This window comes from Nelumbo lutea, chromosome 1, assembly GCF_056320005.1.
Source record: "Nelumbo lutea isolate HS-2025 chromosome 1, American lotus-T2T, whole genome shotgun sequence".
Classification (NCBI taxonomy): domain Eukaryota; kingdom Viridiplantae; phylum Streptophyta; class Magnoliopsida; order Proteales; family Nelumbonaceae; genus Nelumbo; species Nelumbo lutea.
The window spans coordinates 214,821,275-214,844,350 of record NC_142684.1 but is presented as its reverse complement, the minus strand read 5'-3'; the positions used below and the strand labels follow the sequence as shown (position 1 = coordinate 214,844,350).

Genomic DNA, 23,076 nt, shown 5'->3' with positions numbered 1-23,076 from the left:
GTAGGTCATCAGTCCACTTATATATAGGCACGGCGGTGTGCATATCGTCACTAATTTAGTAATTACATCCACCAACACATATTAAAAAAAATTGATCTACAAATATACGAGGTCTGATGATGATAAAACAATTCGATTAACTTATTTGGCGAATTTGGTAGGACATACCCACCCCTGGACTTATAAGCTAGAACCCAACAAAGAGGACATTGAAATATTATTATTATTATTATTAATTTAATGATATCTATCTGGTATTGGCACATGGCTCTCCCTGGTGACAAACAAAGAAAAGAATAAACAAAACCCATGTTTGGATATGATTTAATTTACAGTTATTTGGATTTTTGAGCTTCTTGATGTGGATTATTTATAGCAAAATAAAGCCTGGATCTGTCATAGTTCCTAATAAGACACGTAAACCAGCTCAAAATTCGGCTTGAAAAGTTGTAGCAGCTGTATCTCTTTGCTATTTGAATATGGGGGACTCGATTCCTGGTTTGGACCAACTTGAGTCAGGCCGAGTCAAGGGTGTGGGAGTGATGAGTTCAATGAAGAGCATAGAATAGATAGTTAGTTACAGACTTACTTACAGTTAACCACGGTAAAGTCATGCGGTAATGCAATGGAGCTCACTATGCTCTGCTCCTCCTCTCATCACTCATCGGTCATCACTCCCCAAAAAGGGCCAAACGAGAGAATAGGGTCAGAGACTCAGAGAATCAAATGCTTTTGTACAAAACAGCTCTTTTTCATCTTTCGGTTTTGTTTCTGCCGGATAAAAATCTAATGGAAGAAAATTAGAAATCAAAAGAGAAAGCTCTGTTGTTCATTGTGTCCTAGGAAGAGAAAGGGAATCTCTTGATTGATTTCCTTTATTTTCTCTCCACTCCTTCAACTTATCTTCTTTATTCACTTATTATAACTTACTTTGTTAGTATTCTTACTTCTTACTTCCCTTATCGGATGCCACTCTCTGCAACTTCTGCACACTCGTCTCAGTTATTATCAACATTGTGCGAGTTTTGCTGCAAGTTCCTTCTGTGCTGAGTTGATCTCTCTCTCACACACACAGACACACACATACACACACACCATTTTAGTTGTGGGTGGATGGTAGGTGTTTTGTAGATGGGTTCAGAGTGATACAAATTTAGTTATTTTTGTTTCGATATCTACCTTGTTTAATGGTTGTTTGCCATTTACCTTTTGAGCTATTTGGGTTGAACATAACTGTCGACAAGTACGGATTCCTGATTCATTTTAGCTGTTGGGTTACTGAAAGCCTGAATTATTCCTCAATATCTTCAAATTTTCTATCTTCTTCTCGAATTGTTGTTGGGTTTTCGTGTATTTCTTTTTTTCTGTTTTTTACTCTGTTGTTAGATTATTTAAATGTCTGGTGTTCTATTAAAAGAAAATTGAAAGCATTGTAGTTGTTGAGACCTTGTAACGTTGGAAGGAGCCCGGAAACAATTTTCTCAGTTATCTTTTTTAATAGAAAATGTTATGGTTGTTCTTGAGACTATAATGGCATTTTTCATGCTCGGAGCTTTGAATTTTCAATAAAATCTAGAATAGCTTTCTTGTTTTCAAGTCTTGGAAGAGTTGGGAAGATTTTATTGGTGTTACTGAGATTATTTGGTTTGGTAATTGCAGGATTCACCTAATCTGCTTTACTTTCTGAATGAGGTTTTAATAATTCCTTGTCTATCATGTTCTAATTTTGTCTTCTCAATTGGGTTTTGTAGAGCTTGATTCTATAAATTGGAAAATAAAGGAATCAACAAACCATCTGTTGTGCATGATGGTTTCAAGGTCTTATTCCAATCTTTTGGAGCTTGCATCTGGTGATTCTCCAACCTTTGGAAAAGTAGGAAAGAGGCTCCCTAGAGTGATGACTGTGGCTGGAATAATCTCTGAACTAGATGATGAGAACAGCAACAGTGCCAGCTCAGATGCGCCATCTTCTGTAACTCAGGAGAGGATAATCATTGTTGGAAACCAGCTTCCAATCCGGGCACACCGAAGATCTGATGGTGATGGAGGATGGAATTTCAGCTGGGATGAAGATTCCCTCCTTTTGCAACTCAAGGATGGGCTTGGAGAAGATGTGGAAGTCATCTACATTGGGTGCTTGAGAGAGGAGATTGATCCAAGTGAACAGGATGATGTGGCACAGACATTACTTGAGACCTTCAAGTGTGTCCCCACGTTTATTCCTCCAGATCTCTTCACTAAATTTTACCATGGGTTCTGTAAACAGCAACTATGGCCTCTATTTCATTACATGCTTCCTCTCTCCCCTTATCTTGGTGGTCGCTTTGATCGATCTCTTTGGCAAGCTTATGTTTCTGTCAACAAGATTTTTGCAGACAAGGTGATGGAAGTCATAAGCCCTGATGATGATTATGTATGGGTTCATGACTACCACTTAATGGTGTTGCCAACCTTTTTGCGGAAGAGGTTTAACAGGGTAAAGCTTGGGTTCTTCCTCCATAGTCCCTTCCCATCATCTGAGATATACCGGACACTTCCTGTTAGAGATGAGCTTCTCCGAGCCCTCCTAAACTCTGACCTTATCGGTTTTCATACCTTTGATTATGCTAGGCACTTCCTTTCATGCTGTAGTAGAATGCTAGGCCTTACTTATCAGTCTAAACGGGGTTACATTGGGCTCGAATACTATGGCCGCACTGTCAGTATTAAAATTCTGCCCGTTGGGATTCATATGGGCCAGCTTCGATCTATTATGAATCTTCCAGAGACGGAAGCTAAGGTTGCAGCATTGAGGGATCGGTTTAGGGGTCAATTGGTGTTGCTTGGGGTGGATGACATGGACATCTTCAAAGGAATCAGCTTGAAACTGCTTGCCATGGAACAGTTGCTCATACAACATCCTGATTGGAGGGGGAAAGTTGTGTTGGTTCAGATTGCAAACCCTGCCAGAGGCCGGGGGAAGGATGTCCAGGAGGTCCAATCTGAGACTTATTCCACGGCAAAGAGGATTAATGAAACATTTGGGAAGCCAGGATACAAACCTGTGGTTCTGATTGATTCCCCACTTCAATTCTATGAAAGAATTGCATATTATGTAATTTCTGAGTGTTGTCTTGTTACAGCAGTAAGAGATGGAATGAATCTCATACCTTATGAATATATTATAAGCCGGCAAGGGAATGAAAAACTAGACGAGACTTTGCAACTGGATTCATCAGCTCCGAAGAAGAGCATGCTAGTGGTGTCAGAGTTCATTGGCTGTTCGCCATCACTCAGTGGGGCTATCCGTGTGAACCCATGGAACATTGATGCTGTGGCTGAAGCTATGGATGCTGCTTTAATGGTTCCTGAACCTGAGAAACAGTTACGACATGAGAAACACTATAGGTATGTAAGTACACATGATGTCGGGTATTGGGCACAGAGCTTTTTACAGGATCTCCAAAGGGCATGTTCAAACCATCTGAGGAGGAGGTGCTGGGGTATTGGTTTTGGTTTAGGGTTTAGAGTAATTGCCCTTGACTACAGCTTCAGGAAGCTTTCAGTTGAGCATATAGTTTCTGCTTATAAGAGAACCAAGAATCGAGCAATTCTCTTAGATTATGATGGTACCATGATGCCACAGGCATCCATCAACAAAACACCAAATCCTGAGTTAATCTGCATCTTGAACAGCTTGTGCAGAGACCCCAAGAATGTGGTCTTCCTTGTTAGTGGAAGAGACAAGATGACTCTTACTGAGTGGTTTTCTTCTTGTGAAAGGCTTGGTATTGCAGCAGAGCATGGTTACTTTCTGAGGCACGTATACACTAATGTAGTCCTCATTGATTGATATTCTTTGTTTTTACATATGCTAATTGAATTTATTTGGCATTTATCATATAAGCTATTTATTCTAATGTTTTATTATATTGGGAGTACAAGAATTCGAGTTGTGTTAGTTTGAAGCATCATTGCTTACATAAATATCTTCCCCAAATAATATTCCTGCATGAGACAGAAGGGTGTGCATTGAAAGTCTAAACTACACGAGATTTGTAAAATTTGCTTAGGTCATGATTTTGTTTTTTGTTTGAGATTCGCTACTTCTGTAGTAAATCTGATTTGGATTTCTTATATGATTTAGGAAATTAAATCAAGTTTAATTTGTAATTGATGACCTATTTCATCTAAAAGAATGGGATCCACACCATTGAAAGTCTTTATGGCGAGTCTTTTATTTGAGTTAGGAAATTGAATTAGAAATGCTAGCATGGGTCCCACAATATTTGAAGTAGGTACTTTTTGTATGTGTATCCGCATGTCTGAAGTGAGTACTTTTTTATGAGAGTGGGGTTAACTTCCTCTTCTGTTTTCATCTAACTCATTTTCTGGGATGATGAATGCCATGCTTATTTAACCAGTATGCTAGTAACATTCAGTTCCAACTGGATCAGTTGGTAAGGTCTCCAGCTGAGACTTGGGGATCAAATCCTGCTTTCACTAGCGTTTGCAGGGTTATGTATTGGGGGACAGGCTACGCCATGCCACGCCAAAACTCTATGCTTCTCATGCATAAGAGGGGATGAACCAATCATCTAGGCCTAGGGGTGATCATGGGCTGGACTGAGCATACACGGGCCCTGGCCGGGCTGCACCAGGTTCTGGGCCTATGACAAATAGTTAATGTTTTATATTATATGACACATATATGTATGTATGAGGTGTAGTTCAGAATGCAAGAGGTGCAAGCCTAATAAGTACAAGGCCTATGCCTAATCAAGAGGAGGAGAGAAAATGGTTCCCTTGCTTTTATTTATAAATAGGGAACATGATCAAATTTTAAGGGTTTTCGTACTCTGTATTATGTTATATATAAAGAGAGAACATGATAAAATGGTTCCCTTGCTTTTATTTATAGAATTTTTATTATGAATAATTGGCTTAAAAGTAAGAGCATATGAGGCATATGCCTCTTGTATAAAGTGCATTAGAGGCGTATGCCTCCAGATGTTTTCTTAGTGCCTTATGCCTCCAACACTTTTTAAAATGTTGATATAAATATGTGTGGATATGCTGGCTATAAATGATCACCCATCCCTACAACCATATGATGGGTCTCATCTGGAGCTGGAGATTATATGGGCCAAATATGGAACTGGGTAGATGATCACAGTGATTAAAAACTTCTGCATTTCATAAGCATATTTTCCTGACCAGAAAATACTGCAGGTATCAGCTGGTTATGGTTGTCCACTTGATTTGAATCTCTCTGCGCTTGCAGATCTCCAAAGGCTTGACTGGTCTGACTAATCACGTGATTTTTTACACTAATCTTTTAAGGTTCTCCTTAGTTGGATTAGGTAGTTTTTTCTTCCAGCATTGGAAAAAGAACTCAACTGTTATTTGTATGTATTTCTTTGTTTTTAACCATCTGAAGTATTCTACCATCACTACTAAAAACAAGTCTTTTCTATTCCCTTCATCCTTTTTTGGTCAGTTCTGTTAAACCCAAGTTGAATATTTTATGGTACCTTCAGGTTAAATCATGATGAAGAATGGGAAACTTGTGTCTCTGTGGCGGATTTTGACTGGAAGCAGATAGCAGAACCTGTGATGAAGTTATACACTGAGACAACTGATGGTTCTACCATAGAGACCAAAGAGAGTGCACTCGTTTGGCATTACCAGTATGCTGATCCAGATTTTGGTTCATGCCAGGCTAAGGAACTTCTCGATCACCTTGAAAGTGTTCTTGCAAATGAGCCAGTTTCTGTAAAGAGTGGCCAACACATTGTAGAAGTAAAGCCTCAGGTTAGTATCCAAAGTTTTCTCTCTGTTATGTATTGAAGTAAGGTGTTCACAATTCACATTATTAGGAAAGCTATAGAGTGAAGCGTACACCTTGAGCTGACACCTTTGAATTTACTTCAATTTCAAGCTAAAAAGGAAAACACTTATGGTTTGGAAGTGGCATTTTTGACAATGTCATTTGTCTGTGTAAATTCATGATTCATTCTTCATATTTCATCTTAATTTCAACCTATTTTTGTTGAAGTACAATATTTCAAATTCTGTTAATTAGTGTTTTTTAGATCCAAATTGGTTGAAAAACCATTCCTGTTAGCAGTTTATATTTTAATGGTTGAAATGTCTTATTTGAATGATTCAAACCATGATGTTTAATTAAATCATGAATAAATTAGAGAATAAACCCATCCAACAGAAAAGCAACCTATCAACCCTGGGAAGGAAAATCTCAATGAATCCATATCCATTTTCTATAGAATCAGACCCTGGATAGACTTGAACAAGATGCTTATTCTGGATGCCATTAGCATCCATGATTCATAAGCATAAGTAAAACTTGAAATCAAAATTTGCATTTGGGTGTCATTTTATGGAGCTTTTTCTATTTTTTACTACAATTATCATATGAAAAAGTCCATTAGAAAATATAGAAGAGTCATTCATAAAACATGGGATAAATATAAATAACGTACACACAGAGATGGAAAAAAAATGATATTTGCTTCCTTCTATAGAAAAAGACACAGAAAAGAAGAAAAGGAAAGAAATTGGAGAACTATTTTATCTCTATTTGGATGTCAGTTCAGCAAAGTCTCTACAGAGGAATAAATCCTTGGAAGGGTAGTGAGCACACTATGCTTTTAGATGTAATTTTGGACTTCAGAAATATTTCAGGGATGCCTTTTCTTTTTTTTTCTTTTTGAGTTCTCATTTAGGTAGTGTAACATGAATATAAACACATAAACACATGATGCACTTTTGTAATTTTTTAAAATCTAAAAGGCTTTTCACCCTCCAATTTTCCTGGAAAGTAGGGCATGTTTTGATTCAGTTTTTATTATTTTGTAAAACAGAAAACGATGCTTTTTTTCTGTTTTGATGTTTTAGAATTACAATGTTATATTTAAATTGGTTTTTTACAATGTTATATTTGACATGGATGTTTGTTTGTGCAGTCCCTCTGTGTACATGGTTAAAGCTTTGTACTCTCTTTCTATTAATACAAAACCTTACCTTTTCAAAAAATTATTAAAAGGAAAAGGTCCAATCCTGATTGAATGAATCTTGATTCACATGTATGATTTGGCCCTTGATAAATGGATTTAGCATTATGTAACCCATTTTAAACCTCTGGGTCCAGACTATGGGTCCTTGCAACAATGCAGGTCCAATCCTGCAGTCTGGGTTACCATGGCAATGGTTTTATTATTTTATACTATTTTGTTGTGGCAAGTATATCAACAAGAATGGTGTTCTTATTTCATACCAAATAAAATTTCCACATAAGCATCTAAAATGAGAACTGATATTCTGTTTACAAAGCTTCTTTTATTGGTTTTGAAAATCAAGATACATCTAGGGGATAAAAATGGTAATATTTCAAGAGCCCTACTACGGTGCAGAAATGAATATTTGTGACATGTTAAATCTTGATTTCAACCAATCACCTTAAAGATATCACATGATTTATTTACTTTTCATTGGTTCATGTTTCACAAGGTGTGATTGTCATTTAAGACTTCAACAATGTTAAACTGGATGTGTCACTTTATCATTGGTTCACGTTTTTTGCTTCACGGTGCACTTTCTGGACCATAGATTTTGCCATATTTCAAAAGTTCTAAACAAAAACCAATTTGGAAAACACGTTTTTGTACTGTCTATAGAACTAGTCCAAAGAGGCAAAGCCTTGGCAGTGTAATATAAGAAATGATTATTTCAGTAATTTTCTCTTATTTTGTCCATTGTAACAAGATAAGGTCTATTTTCTGTCTTATAGACAAAAAGTATGTTCTTTTAATATTGTGGTGGCACAACTAAGGGTCTTGGGGGGAGGCGATGGTCCCTTATCCATTTGAAAGATTCCATCTTTGTTCAGACTCGAGAAAACTCATTTGGATGATTATTACAATCTGATCTGTCTTTTGTAGGAGGTATAAATAAAGAAAGATGTGTGGAATATTAAAAGACCCATGATACCCCACTTAGTTCAGTGAAAGAATTATAAAAACAAAGCCATGTCTAAATGAGTATTTTTAGCCTACCTGTTTCTGAGTGTATATGCATGGAATCTTCCTGTCATTAATTCATAGATTTTTTGGGATGTACTTGAGTTACAAAATTGTAATTAGGAGAGTTTCTTTCGATTTGTTCTTTCATGATGTTACCTTGACACCTGAGTAGTTTGTAACTCCTCTCTCTCTCTTTCTCTCTCTCTCTCTTAATAAAAAATTTCTTTTTACTATAAAAAACCCATTTCTCATTCCATTTGATTAATATTTTTTGTAGTGCTCTTTCTTTTAGGTATTTTAACAGTATTGATGTTGATGAATGAATACAAATCACAGTTAATTGTTATTCTGCGATTACATATGGAATTATGGGGCTTATGTTTCAAATCTTAAAATTCCTCTCCTCCTATATAGGGTGTCACTAAGGGTGTTATAGCTGAACGCCTCCTAGCAACAATGCAACAAAAGGGGATGCTTCCAGATTTCATACTGTGTATTGGTGATGATCGATCAGATGAAGACATGTTTGAGGTCATCACCGGTGCCATGACAGGCCCATCCCTCTCTCCAGTGGCTGAAGTATTTGCCTGCACTGTTGGTCAGAAGCCCAGTAAGGCCAAGTATTATTTGGAAGATACAACAGAGATAGTCAGAATGTTGCAGGGCCTTGCCACTGCATCGGATCAGGCAGCAAAGAGTACTTCATTAGTTTCTCAGTAAGTGATTGTTGATGGAAGACATATAGGGAGTTCCAGTGTTCTTAAGGTTTTATGGGCATTCCCTTCTATTTCAGCAATACTGTTTCATTCCCTATATTGTGTAGGGTGAGGTTATGCTGTCAAGATCATGGTTCAGCACTTCATCTGGCAGAGCTCTGAATCCTGAGATCACGGGTTGGGTTCCTATTTACTATAAGAATATAATTGTTATAAATGGGTATTATTGCAATTGTATAATATGTATTAGTTGTAGACTATGCATTCGATTTTCTTCTCCATGGTTCAGAATTGCAGTGTACATAAGCATTGACCAAAACCAGTGGCATATTTCTTCATTAGGTATTGGGCGGCCAAGGTTAATCTGATTTAGTTTTACTGCTAATAAATTTGGAACTTTTGAATGCATTATGTTTCTTAAAATTGACATGGTTCCTTCGCATATTTGGCTATCTTGAGTTTGGGCCACCTCATTGTTGGGCTTCATCTTGAACTCTTGGTTAGGAAATGCATTGGCCTCATCCATTGGACAATCTTGTTGCCGGATGAAGTAAAAAATTTGGACTCTCGAGAGGACAATATTTAGTTTGCTCTTCGTGGATATTGCTCATATACATGTCAAATATGAGGACTGATTTTTGTGATTATAATGGTGTCTATGTATACATTTAAGAAAACATACATGGATGAGAGCACTAAGGGCCATGTTATTTTGTAGGTCCTAACAGTCGCACATATTCTTCCTTACCTCTTCATTTTTAGGAAACTTAGAATTTCCATTCTGACAACGTCTATATTGAAAGGAATAACCAAATAACCATTGGTAGGGCCCTTGTAAGAAACACTTACTCTCTTTATGTGTATGGTATTATGAAGTTAGTTTTTAGGTTTTATAATTAAGTGGCTAATCAATTCTATGCCAGTCATTCCATTTCCAGTCAGTTAAGGTTCAGATTCGAGTCGACGTCTGTTAGACAGTTTTTTGTATGCCCTTAGCTTCAATCTGATTTTATGTGCTTTTGTTATTTAGTGGAAATAAATAAAGTGCATGTTTGATTCATGTTGTTTGGTTTAATTCTGTGTAAAACCCTAAAACTGGACATTTATAGAGACTCTTGTTAGTTTTAAATGTTCACAGCCATTGGATAAGTCTGGGAGATTTATCCTGCCAAGGCTGATACTGGTGTGCCACCAAGTGTTGGGATGGCCTGTCTCAGCCATCAGGGTAAGACCCGAGGCACATGCAGTATGGGATTACTTGAATCCTTGAACCGGACCAGATTTACAGTATTGCCCTGGACCTTGGAGATAGATGGGCAAAACTGGAAAGTTACACCTGACCCCTAGACTCGATTATGACATTTCACTAGGTGTTGGATCAGGCTGCCTTTGATATGCCATTCAGTGAGATCCTTAGCGGGGATCAAAACCTGGGTATGTTGGGGCAGTTTGAGAATTCATCTGAGTGGGTGATCATAGTGACAGAATCAGCCACTTTGTCGGACAAAGGGTAATGATCGGGAATGCACTCTCTCTGATGGAAACCAAACTGCCGGCAGTTGATTTCAATCGTTGGAATTTTATTTTGCAAAATTAATATATTTATATATATGTACGGTTTCGAATTATTTGCAAATGGTTTTAATTCCCGGGATCCATGTGAGAGGAGAGTGCGGCACTGTTCCTTGCAGCTGAGGGAGAGGTCCTCTCTTGTCGGGCAGTGCTTGATCATTAAGGGCTGAGAGGTTAAGTGTAAGACCATTGAGGATAATACCTGATGGGCTAATCTTGCAGCTGCCCACAATCCCTGGGTTTTTATAAGATGGCTTGGCCCATGGACCACTTAATGTAAGTGTTGGGCCCATAGGGTCCATATGATGGACTCAAGGGGTTCATTGAGTTTTTCAATGAATTCGGCTGGGCCTTGAATTAAAGGCTGGGCCGAACCCATGTGGCTGGTGTGTAGATCAATGCTTGGGTCTCACGCCATACAAAGAAGCCCAACTGGGCAGCAGATTGGAAAGTAATTAGACACTGAATACTTAATGGGCCAGAAGCCCATTTCGAGGTGGGCTGATATGATCACCCATCCTTGGGGCGAATTTGAGATTAAAGTTAGTAAAAGGATTGGGCCTTTAGCCTTATCCACTCTTAGAGACCAAATTCAAATTAGATTTGAATCTGGTAACATCCTGATAAGATCAGGAGTAAGCTAACTCTATCTGTAGAAAGGATTAAGATTATCCCCTATCCAAATACTGATTTGGATTGGGATAACTCCTAATAAGGAGGTTTCTTAATCAAGAAGAAAGGAGGAGAAAAAAAATGAACCAAGATAGAGAGAATTACAGCAGATTTCGAACCAAGAAAAATCGCAAGAAAGGTTACTGTGAATTGAGATCAGATCTCATACTCTCCAGAAAAGAGAAAAGTAGTTCAGCCTTTTTCGATTTGGAGATCTCCTCCTACCGCCGCCATCTGCCATTGCATGATTAGATCTTTGCAGAAAAGAAAGTCAAGAAATCTGTTCTTGACATCAGTCTTGCAAGAAAGACTGAAAAAGATTCAGTGTTTAGTACTTCCAGAGGATTCTTGTGAAGGATCCAGTGTGTAGGATGCACCCTGCTGGTTCTGTTCCATTCACAGCTGTGTCATCTTCAGCAGGAACGGATCTTGGAGCATTCATTGGGCGTGAACACCAACTTTGGGAGATACTGCTTCTCCGGATCAGGTATATTCCTCCCATTTATCTTTTGGTACAGATCTGGTTTGATTATAGTTCAAGTAGGACCCTTGAATATTGTATTCTAAATTTAGGGAATATGATTCCCAGTTGGGAGAATGTAGGAAATTTTTGAAATTCGCCCACCCATTCCGCAACCTTTATGGCGTCCATTAGATGGATCCTACCATTCTTTCAGTGGTATCAGAGCCACAGGTTCGAATCTTGAACCAAAAGAAAATCAGATCTGACCCTGCGCAGATGGATAGAAGGTGTTCTTTCAGGATTTGCGCAGATTGTTTTCTTTATTTCAAGAAACTGTTTCTTGTTAAGGGCGATTGATCTGAAATTAATTTTATTAAATCCAAAATTTATTTAGAATTGTTCTTTATTTATTTTGATTTAATGGACTGTTCGAACCTGGAGATCACAGTGCAGATTTGGCGCAGATAGTCTGCGCACCCTTTTTCTTTCTATTTATTTATATTCGGTTTGTAAATATATTTTTTTTTATTTTAGACTGAATGTATAGGATTTGATCAAGAATGTAATTAATAGAAATAGGATTTCTGTTATTTTTCTTGATTAAAGAAGAAGGAAGAAGAAGGCGATGCTGGAGATTTGTAGTTGGAGAAATCGCTTTCTGCGATTTGCAGTTTGTGAAACTGCAACCCTTGTGATTACCTCTGTTTTGCAGGTGGTGCGAACAGTCCATAGTTTGATTTGTGATTGTTTGAAATCAAAATTATTAATTTCAGATCTTTCATGAATTAATTCTTGAATTGAAAATCAGTTTTGGATCCTCTCGGACTAGATTGGACCAAAACTGTTTGGACCAAATCTGGGGTTCGATAGGGACTGTTTTTCAGTCAGTATTTCTCACACTTGCTGTTCCAAATCTGATGTTCAATTACAATGATTACTTCGGCCCACCTGTAAAGCCCAGTTTTAAAGGGTTAAAACTGCAAAAGGCCCATTACTATGAGATAAGCTGTATGGGCCGAACTGCTATCTGCGATTCAGCCCATACACCTAGTAGTCATTAATTGTTAATGACTTAGATTTTAAATGGGTTGTTCAATGGGCTTTACAGCAGTTAATTGATTGGATCAATTCCTCCTTTACATGTGATGTTTGGATGTTTGATGTGTTGCGACCATGGGCCATAAGTACTAGGCCCATGAAGACTCGTTAGTGGCTCTTGCGCACACCATGGATAAATGCACATCATTGCCATAGTGTCCTTCAAGGTCATTGGATGACCCCTCTTTGCTTGGTGGGCCCCACAACCCTAAAAAGGGATGCGTACGGAACCCCTAACCAATTAAGGCCCACCAGAAATCTGACTTTATGAAAGTCAGTGGGAGCCACTCTGGTTTGACCTAAATTAAAACTAGGGCGTTTTTGTTCCCTCTAGCAAATATGAATGCATGTGATAGGGAGACCCATATGATGGACTCTCTAAAGGCCTTCCGTCATTAGTACAATGATGGGTCCTTCAGTAATGAGGAAACGCACCATAAAATTGGGCTATCCATTTGCTGTTGGATCTATTAGAGTGTTTCATAAGATGATAGGGGCGTCATAGACCGATGTGGGAGGGGCTTCACTAGAAAATGGGAACTCTCTCACGGTACCTTGGCGTAACCTGAATATGATGGGTAAGCACTCACTGGACAGAAAGGTTTACCTGAAAACGGCTCTGAACCTTGTTTGACAGAGGCCAAAGGGAAACTCATTTGATGAGTGGATATGATCCGTCACAGAAAGGTGGTGAGGTTATGCAGCTGAAACAGTTGGCTTCACGCACCCCATGTGATTTCCCACATTTCCAGAGACATTTCGTTGTCTCCGTCACTGAGAAAGGAGGGAAATCTCAGAGATGAACAAATGGGAATGGAACATAGATTAAAAGCCATATCTATGTAGGTAACATGAATCAAACTAAGGTTGTGGACTAATGATTTTGCTATTCTATCAGAAAATGGCAAACGGTCAATTTGCAAAGCTTCTAGACGATAACAAGCTAAAGGGCCCAAACTATGCCGACTGGTACAGAAATCTTATGATGATCCTAACTTCCGAAAAGTTAGACAAGGTAGTGAAAAATCCTGCCCCAGAACGTCCGGGTGATATGGCTTCTGAGGCCCGTAGGAGGGACTACAAAGAGTGGGAGGATAAGAACTCCCTAGCCCGCTGCTTTGTCGTTGCCTCATTAGACAATTCAATACAGAGGCAGTTCGATCAGATCGAACTAGCCAAGGACATATTGGATAGTCTAAGAACAATGTATGAAGAGCATAACCGTTCTACTCGACAGAAGGTCCTGAAATTGTTCATGACCGCGCAGATGACCAAAGGGCAGAATGTTCATGACCATTGTCTTCGGATGATGGGTTACATTAACGAACTTGAAGCTCTTGGATCCGGGCTAGATCTTGGCACACAAGTGGATGCCATCCTGAATTCTTTGCCCTCTTCCTTCAATGCGTTCACAATGAACTACAATATGAATAAGCTGAATGTCAGCGTCTAGGAACTCAGCAATATGTTGCAGAGAGCCGAGGATCTACTCAAGAAGGATGAGCCTGTAGTTATGCTTGCTGAAGCTAACAAATCGGGCAAGAAAAAGAGAAAGGCAAAGAAGCCTCAGAAGAAGGCTGCCAATCCTAAGAAGCAGAAGAAGAACAAGGCATTTGATGTCTGTCACTTCTACAAGCAGACCGGCCACTGGAAGAGGAATTGTCCTGCCTACCTGGAATCTAAGAAAGGTAACATCGAAACTTGTGTCATAGAAACTAACATGTTAGTTACTTCTGTGTCCTGGTGTGTTGACTCCGGGGCTTCAACTCATGCGTGTAACTCACTGCAGGGGTTCAAAGTTAGCAAAAGGTTGAGTGAAGGTGAAGTGACATTATTCTTGGGAACAACTGCAAGTGTTGCAGCAACGGAAATAGGAACCCTAGAATTAGTTTTTAAAGAATGAATACTTGTACTTAAAGATTGTCTTTATGTACAGAACTTGAGAAGAAATTTAATTTCTGTTTCAAAACTGTGTGCTGATGGATATACTGTTTATTTTAGTAATATGATTACTGTTAAACGGAATAATAAATTCATCGCATGCGGGGAACAAGAGAACGGTCTCTATGTTCTACATCCTTCTCTGAAAACTAAGTTAACCGAAACTACGTCGGTCGAAAATCCCAAGAAAAGGAATCGTGATACAGTAAGTCCCACGTGCCTCTGGCATTACCGACTTGGCCATATCGGTATTGACCGAATCACAAGGCTGGTAAAGGATGGTCCTTTGGATTTTCTAACCGTAGAAAATCTTCCCAGTTGTGAACCTTGCCTTCAAGGTAAGATGTCTAAGCGGCCATTTGACGGTAAGCCTGAAAGATCTGAAGGCACACTTGACCTAATACATACTGATGTATGTGGTCCCCTGAGTGTTAGGACACGGAATCAACACGTGTACTTCATCACCTTTACAGATGATTTTTCACGATATGGTTACGTGTACCTAATGAGACATAAGTCTGAATCATTTGAAAAGTTCAAAGAGTTCAGACAGGAAGTCGAGAAACAGTTAGGGAGAGAAATTAAGGCCCTTCGATCAGATCGAGGTGGCGAGTATCTCTCTGACGAATTCAGGGACTACTTAAAGGCCAATGGGATAGTGTCACAATTAGCTCCTCCTGCTACACCTCAACTCAACGGTGTTTCAGAGAGGAGGAATAGGACCTTATTGGACATGGTCTGATCGCTTCTCGTACACTCACAATTACCCACATCCTTTTGGGGATACGCATTAGAGACTGCTATCTACGTGCTGAATCGGGTTCCAACCAAATCAGTTCCGAAAACTCCATATGAACTTTGGACCGGAAGGAAGCCAAGTGTAAGACACTTGAAGATTTGGGGTTGTCCTGCACACGTTAAAAGAATAAGTGCGGACAAGTTGGAATCTAAAACCAGTCGTTGCCTGTTTATAGGCTACCCAAAGGATTCGGTGGGTTATCTATTCTATGACCCGAGTGAGCAGAAAGTGTTCTGCAGTCGAAACGCCCAGTTCTTAGAATACAATTACATCCTGGACACCCATCGTCAGGAAATAGTTCTTGATGAGGAGAGCTCAGGAGCAATGGGAGATGTCCCACAAATTCCAGGTAATTACCAACCTAGAAGAACCACCCGGGTATCCAGACCACCAGTCCGATATGGTTATGACTAGGATAGTTACCTGGTGGAAACCTTGACTAGTGAAGAGGATCCCGTGACTTACGCGGAAGCTATGTTAGACATAGACTCCCAGAAGTGGGTGGAGGCCATGAGGACTGAAATGGACTCAATGGAGACCAATGGAGTCTGGACTCTAGTGGATCCGCCCCCCGGGGTAAAAGCAATTGGTTGCAAATGGATCTACAAGAGGAAGAAGGGCCCCGATGGCAGGATTGAGACCTTTAAAGCTCGCTTGGTGGCGAAAGGGTATACTCAGAAAGAAGGCATCGACTATGAGGAAACTTTTTCGTCCGTGGCCATGCTTAAATCCATTAGGATCCTGCTAGCTGTAGCAGCGTACCATGACTATGAGATTTGGCAAATGGATGTCAAAACCGCGTTCCTGAATGGAGATCTTAGTGAAGATATCTACATGCAGCAGTCGCAAGGCTTCATTGCTGCTGGTCAGGAACACATGGTATGTAAACTTAATAGATCCATATATGGACTTAAGCAAACTTCTAGGAGTTGGAACAAACGTTTTGATTCTGCAGTCAAAACGTTTGACTTTGAGCAGAATCCGGATGAGCCCTGTGTTTACAGGAAGTCCAATGGGGATAAGATCACCTTTTTGGTGTTGTATGTGGACGATATCCTACTCATTAGGAATGATGTAGGAATGTTGACTTCGGTCAAGGTATGGCTATCATAGTAGTTCTCCATGAAAGATCTTGGAGAAGCTTCATACATACTGGGTCTTCGACTCTATAAAGATAGATCGAAGCGGATAATTGGATTATCCCAGGCTGCTTATATTGACAAAATTGTCAAGAGGTACAGCATGGAGAACTCCAAGAAAGGAAACGTTCCTTTCAGGCACGGAGTCACTCTCTCCAAGAAGATGTCTCCCAAGACTTCTGAGGAGATTGAGAGCATGAGAGACGTTCCCTATGCCTCAGCCTTAGGGAGCATCATGTATGCCATGCTGTGCACTCGTCCTGACATTGCTCAGGCGGTGAGTGTGGTATGCAGATTCCAGGCAAACCCAGGGCAGGAGCATTGGACTGCTGTGAAGAACATAATCAAATACCTTCGAAGGACAAAAGAGTTTTGTCTGGTATTCGATGGTAGTTCACTGCAAGTGCTAGGGTATACCGATGCCGATTTCCAGTCGGATCCAGATGATAGAAAGTCTACATCTGGGTATGTTTTCACGATAGGATCGTGTGCTGTTTGCTGGAAAAGCAGCAAACAGGGGTCCACTGCAGACTCCACAACCGAGGCCGAGTACATTGCCGCAAGTGAAGCTGCCAAGGAAGTCGTGTGGATGAAGAAGTTCATACACGAATTGGGAGCGATTCCATCCAGCACATCTCCCATCCCGTTGTTGTGTGACAACAATGGAGCGATCGCCCAGGCTAAAGAGCCTCGGGCTCACTCGAAGTCGAAGCACATCGAGAGAAAGTACCATGTACTGTGGGAGATCGTTGGTAGAGGGGACGTCCTGATTCATAAAGTAGCATCAGCGGATAATGTGGCAGACCCATTGACTAAGCCACTGACACAGAAGGTGTTTGAGAAACATGTGAAAAGTATGGCACTCCGGCTTATACCAGATTGGACCTAAGTGCAAGTGGGAGCTGTTAGACAGTTTTTTGTATGCCCTTAGCTTCAATCTGATTTGATGTGCTTTTGTTATTTAGTGGAAATAAATAAAGTGCATGTTTGATTCATGTTGTTTGGTTTAATTCTGTGTAAAACCCTAAAACTGGACATTTATAGAGACTCTTGTTAGTTTTAAATGTTCACAGCCGTTGGATAAGTCTGGGGAGATTTATCCAGCCAAGGCTGATACTGGTGTGCCACCAAGTGTTGGGATGGCCTGTCTCAGCCATCAGGGTAAGACCCGAGGCACATGCAGTATGGGATTACTTGAATCCTTGAACCGGACCAGATTTCCAGTATTGCCCTGGACCTTGGAGATAGATGGGCAAAACTGGAAAGTTACACCTGACCCCTAGACTCGATTATGACATTTCACTAGGTGTTGGATCAGGCTGCCTTTGATATGCCATTCAGTGAGATCCTTAGCGGGGATCAAAACCTGGGTATGTTGGGGCAGTTTGAGAATTCATCTGAGTGGGTGATCATAGTGACAGAATCAGCCACTTTGTCGGACAAAGGGTAATGATCGGGAATGCACTCTCTTTGATGGAAACCAAACTGCCGGCAGTTGATTTCAATCGTTGGAATTTTGTTTTGCAAAATTAATATATTTATATATATGTACGGTTTCGAATTGTTTGCAAATGGTTTTAATTCCCGGGATCCATGTGAGAGGAGAGTGCGGCACTGTTCCTTGCAGCCGAGGGAGAGGTCCTCTCTTGTCGGGCAGTGCTTGATCATTAAGGGCTGAGAGGTTAAGTGTAAGACCATTGAGGATAATACCTGATGGGCTAATCTTGCATTTGCCCACAGTCCCTGGGTTTTTATAAGATGGCTTGGCCCAGGGACCACTTAATGTAAGTGTTGGGCCCATAGGGTCCATATGATGGACTCAAGGGGTTCATTGAGTTTTTCAGTGAATTCGGCTGGGCCTTGTATTAAAGGCTGGGCCGAACCCATGTGGCTGGTGTGTAGATCAATGCTTGGGTCCCACGCCATACAAAGAAGCCCAACTGGGCAGCAGATTGGAAAGTAATTAGACACTGAACACTTAATGGGCCAGAAGCCCATTTCGAGGTGGGCTGATATGATCACCCATCCTTGGGGTGAATTTGAGATTAAAGTTAGTAAAAGGATTGGGCCTTTAGCCTTATCCACTCTTAGAGACTAAATTCAAATTAGATTTGAATCTGGTAACCTCCTGATAAGATCAGGAGTAAGCTAACTCTATCTGCAGAAAGGATTAAGATTATCCCCTATCCAAATACTGATTTGGATTGGGATAACTCCTAATAAGGAGGTTTCTTAATCAAGAAGAAAGGAGGAGAAAAAAAAATGAACCAAGATAGAGAGAATTACAGCAGATTTCGAACCAAGAAAAATCACAAGAAAGGTTCCTGTGAATTGAGATCAGATCTCATACTCTCCAGAAAAGAGAAAAGCAGTTCAGCCTTTTTCGATTTGGAGATCTCCTCCTGCCGCCGCCATCTGCCATTGCAAGATTAGATCTTTGCAGAAAAGAAAGTCAAGAAATCTGTTCTTGACATCAGTCTTGCAAGAAAGACTGAAAAAGATTCAGTGTTTAGTACTTCCAGAGGATTCTTGTGAAGGATCCAGTGTGTAGGACGCACCCTACTGGTTCTGTTCCATTCACAGCTGTGTCATCTTCAGCAGGAACGGATCTTGGAGCATTCATTGGGCGTGAACACCAACTTTGGGAGATACTGCTTCTCCGGATCAGGTATATTCCTCCCATTTATCTTTTGGTACAGATCTGGTTTGATTATGGTTCAAGTAGGATCTTTGAATATTGTATTCTAAGTTTAGGGAATATGATTCCCAGTTGGGAGAAGGTAGGAAATTTTTGAAATTCGCCCACCCATTCCGCAACCTTTATGGCGTCCATTAGATGGATCCTACCAATCTTTCAACGTCAATAAATAATGCCATCAAGGCGTAGGAGATTTCTATTGCGTTCTGTTTTCTTGTGTGAAGAAGGGTGATGAGGGGCGATTTGGCCATTCAGTAACGTGATAACATGTGACAGCTCAGAAAAGTCAGTTGACACCTCAGCACTATGTGAAACAGAAAACAGAATCTCCTTGTCCGTTATTTGCTTTTATTTCAATTATTGGTAAAACTAATTGATGTAGATATACTTGGTAGGCCTCGGATTGTGTCACATGGCATCGATCAGATTAAATCCTGACTGTACATCACCAACTGCCTCCAACCACTCAAAGGCAAGGTCACTTATAAAAGGGAGTGTTCATCTCAAGGTAAAGACACTTATCTACACACTTATTCATACATACTCTTTTGCATTCTGAATCCTAAGAAAATTCTTCATAGCTATTAAGGACTAAGCGAGCGCCTTGAACACCTTGCAGCCGCCCTGGTGATCTTGACACTACCTTGTCTGGTCGAACTGTAATCAGCCCGCCAAAACATCAGGTCAGTGTAAGGGGTGACTCGCTTTCACCGACCCGACACAAGTTCAGTTAGCAACCTACTTGACGTGTCGAGTGACCTACTCTACAGGCGGAGTGTCATTTCTGACTTCCCCGAGATCATAGTACCATATTGGAAGAAGTCGGTTATCACCTCGCCCATTTCGGATGCAATTGGATAGACATTACCTGCTTATGTGGAGTTCATTTTTGGGTGTGAAACCGCCTACGAATCAGATGGGCCAGAGATCTTGGATGTGCTTTGTGAGTCCCACGCAGCTAGCCTATATAAAGGCATCCCCATTTACAGAAAAGGTATGTGCGATTAGCTCTCAAGCATACTAGTTCTCTCTTTATAGCTCTCCAAGGACTTATTACTGACTTAAGCATTAGAGTGCCTACCTTGGTAAAGCAACCTAGACACTTTGACCTCTCTTTTTGTAGCTCAACTAGGTGACCTACTCAGCCCAGCATCTGAGCTGTTTGCCAGTAGGGAGCGTCAGATTGCGCACCATCAATTGGTGCTATCTGTGGGAAACGCTACAAAAAAAGTCATACTCTCCCACTTTCTTTTTCAGTACATCTTCAATGGCATCTTCCAACAACACTCTAGTCAACAACCCTGTTAACAACAACAACTCGGTCACATGGGTGTAGTACCAACCCGCCGTGCACTCCGAGATCCCCTTTATGACTATTGGGCAGTTTACCATTCCCTTGACCCTACTAGGTGTCCCAGTCATACAGAATCCCAACTTTCCTCTACCCAACGTGAACACGCCTCTCTTGCCAATTGCCTCAACAGTTTTGATCGAGATCAATGTGTGCTAGTTCAATGAGTTGATGCAGTACATCCGTGGGATAAACCGACAGATAAAGACATGGAAAGGATGTTTTGCTGCCCTATCAAGAATGCAACAACAACAACAATAGTAGTAGCATCAACACCAATGATATTAGGCCACTAGGCAGAATGCCAACTAGAACTAGAACCAACAGTTTGGTGACCAGAATCAGAACCTGGTGCCTGACCCACCTTGTCGATTTGGTGACCAGAACCAGGTCCCGATCAAGGAACTGAGCCAAGCCATAACCCTGATCAAGAATGAATCCACTAGTTCGACTGAAGGGTCTCGAAGAAGGTATCACGGGCGTGCACACCACAACAAAGGAAGGAGTCACCTCGCTATGACAACGAGGAGGCGGAAAGGAAAGAGGAAGGAAAAACGAAGGTGAGTTAGATTGGCACCTTGTCAACATAACTGGTGTCCCGAACTTCACCATTGGCTGTTGAGATCCTCATGGCTCCACAACCGAAAGATTTCAAGGCCCCTAGTCTGGAATCCTACAATGGAACGACCGACTTGGTAGACCACCTTGACAACTTCCAGGCCCTTATGTAGCTACATGGGGCAAATGATGCAAGCCTTTGCATGTCCTTCCCATCCACCTTCTGGGGCACAGCTCAGATGTGGTACTCGGGGCTGGCCACGGGCTCCATTAAAAGTTGGAACTAGTTCGCAGGCCTGTCTACTACACAATTCGCTACAAGTAAGCGATGCCTGAAATCCGCAACCTGCTTGCTCAATGTTGTCTAACAACCTAACGAGAAGCTCCAGGACTACATCAAATGGTTCAACATGGAGCGACTTCAGATTCCCAACCTCGATCCAGCCATCTAGCTCATCATAGCGGTCAATGGCATTCGACACCCCAACTTGCGCTGGAAGGTTGAGTTAAACCCTCCTACCTCTATGGAGGAGTTCCTCAACCAAGCGGCCAAGTTTACGAAGGCCAAGGAAGAGCTCGGATCCCGATTGGAACTGAGCAACAAATGGAAGCGGTCGTTAGATGAGTTGGGGAGCAACAAACAGCAACGGAAGATTAAGTCACCAAGGTGCAGCAGGTCCCCTTGCAACCATCGTAGTAGGTCATTGCGGAGAAGAAGCAGGTCTTCGTATAAAAGCAGTAGATCTTGGGGTCAGCGTTCTCGCACTCCCCCTATCTAGAACTGTAACTGCACTACATTGAATACGAAGAGGGGAAAAATCTGATGCAGATCAAAATGGTCGAGTATGTCAGATGGCTACCTCAGATGAGAGGAGACCCTGCCAATAGGAACCCTAACAAATATTGCCACTTTCATCGGGACATCGGCCATGACACTGAGAATTGTTGTAACCTCAAGGATGAGATTGAGGAGCTTATCTATCAAGATTAATTGAAGTAGTTCATTAAGAAGGAGGACCAAAGCCGACCTGCCGATCATACAAGAGAAGTGCCACAGTTGAGTAAGGACCAGAATAGGGACCAGCCCCCTCGAGATCCACTAGTAGAAGAGTGGTTCATCCATGGCGTTATTAACATGGTCACAGGAGGGTCCATAGTAGTAGGATGCAACAATTCGGTGGGAAAGAACTTAGTTTGAGAGATCAAGCATGAGGATGAGAACCTGTCAAAGCTCCCCCATGTGGAGGAAGTGATTTACTTCACCGAGGATGACACTTGTGGGATCTAGTATCTGTACGGCGACGTCCTCATAATCAAGTTAGTCATAAACGAATTCGAGGTAAAGTAGATTTTGGTTGACTCAGGAAGCTTGGCCGATATCATCTTCTTGGAGGCATTCAAGCAATGGATCTCGAGAGGAAGGACCTAGAGCCGACCAACGTCCCCTTGGTCAGCTTTAGCGGAAAAGTGGTTCGCCCCCTAGGCTGGGTAAGAGTTCTAGTAATAACAGAACCGACACCGAACTTAGTACGCTTCGATTACGACTTTTTAGTGGTCGCGACCCCCTCGCCCTATAACGTCATTTTGGACCAACTTATCTTACATGCCCTCGGAGCGGTAGTGTCGACCTATTATCTATCGATGAAGTTTCCGATAGACCATGGAGTAGGAGTGGTGCGAGGTGATCAATTTGAGTCTCGCAAGTGCTACATGGCCATACTGAAGGGCAAAGGAAAGCAAGCCATCGACGTCAACTTGGAGCTGCCTCGAGAGAACGACGATGAGAGAGCTCGCCCCATGGAGGACACCATCATGGTGCCAGTCTCATATACCGACCCCGAGAAGATGGTACAGATCGAAGCTCACCTCACAGAACCACTATGCTCTGACCTGGTAAGTTTTTTAATTAAAAACATAAATGTTTTTATTTGGTAGGAAGTAGAAATGCCCAACATAGACCCCTCTGTCATAACTCATAGGCTAAATGTTGACCCTTTAGTCAGACCATTCCGATAGAGGAAAAGGAACCTCGCCCAAGAGCGGTGGAG

The 23,076-nt window shown here is 41.2% G+C and overlaps 1 protein-coding gene across 7 annotated transcripts; it reads left to right on the top strand.

Annotated features, from left to right (window-relative positions):
• The first annotated feature begins 575 nt into the window (after window positions 1–575).
• Window positions 576–9,145, top strand: LOC148880911 (alpha,alpha-trehalose-phosphate synthase [UDP-forming] 5-like). 7 transcript variants are annotated; one of them, XM_088962995.1, is made up of 4 exons: window positions 576–734; window positions 1,752–3,798; window positions 5,520–5,793; window positions 8,436–9,145. In XM_088962995.1, exons 2-4 carry the CDS (start codon window positions 1,805–1,807, stop codon window positions 8,739–8,741), a joined length of 2,574 nt encoding a protein of 857 aa, XP_088819121.1. In that variant the 5' UTR covers window positions 576–734; window positions 1,752–1,804; the 3' UTR covers window positions 8,742–9,145. The 7 variants fall into 7 exon arrangements, with proteins under 7 accessions (XP_088819121.1, XP_088819118.1, XP_088819116.1 ...); XM_088962992.1 differs by having other exon boundaries at window positions 686–933; XM_088962990.1 differs by having other exon boundaries at window positions 695–1,016.
• The last annotated feature ends 13,931 nt before the right edge of the window (window positions 9,146–23,076 follow it).

Excerpts from the sequence above, each read along its gene's own strand:
- LOC148880911 (XM_088962995.1), top strand. The coding sequence starts at position 1,805 with ATGATGGTTTCAAGGTCTTATTCCAATCTTTTGGAGCTTGCATCTGGT. Across the intron at positions 3,799-5,519 it reads GAGCATGGTTACTTTCTGAG|GTTAAATCATGATGAAGAAT; the intron begins GCACGTATACAC and ends TGGTACCTTCAG. Across the intron at positions 5,794-8,435 it reads TTGTAGAAGTAAAGCCTCAG|GGTGTCACTAAGGGTGTTAT; the intron begins GTTAGTATCCAA and ends CCTCCTATATAG.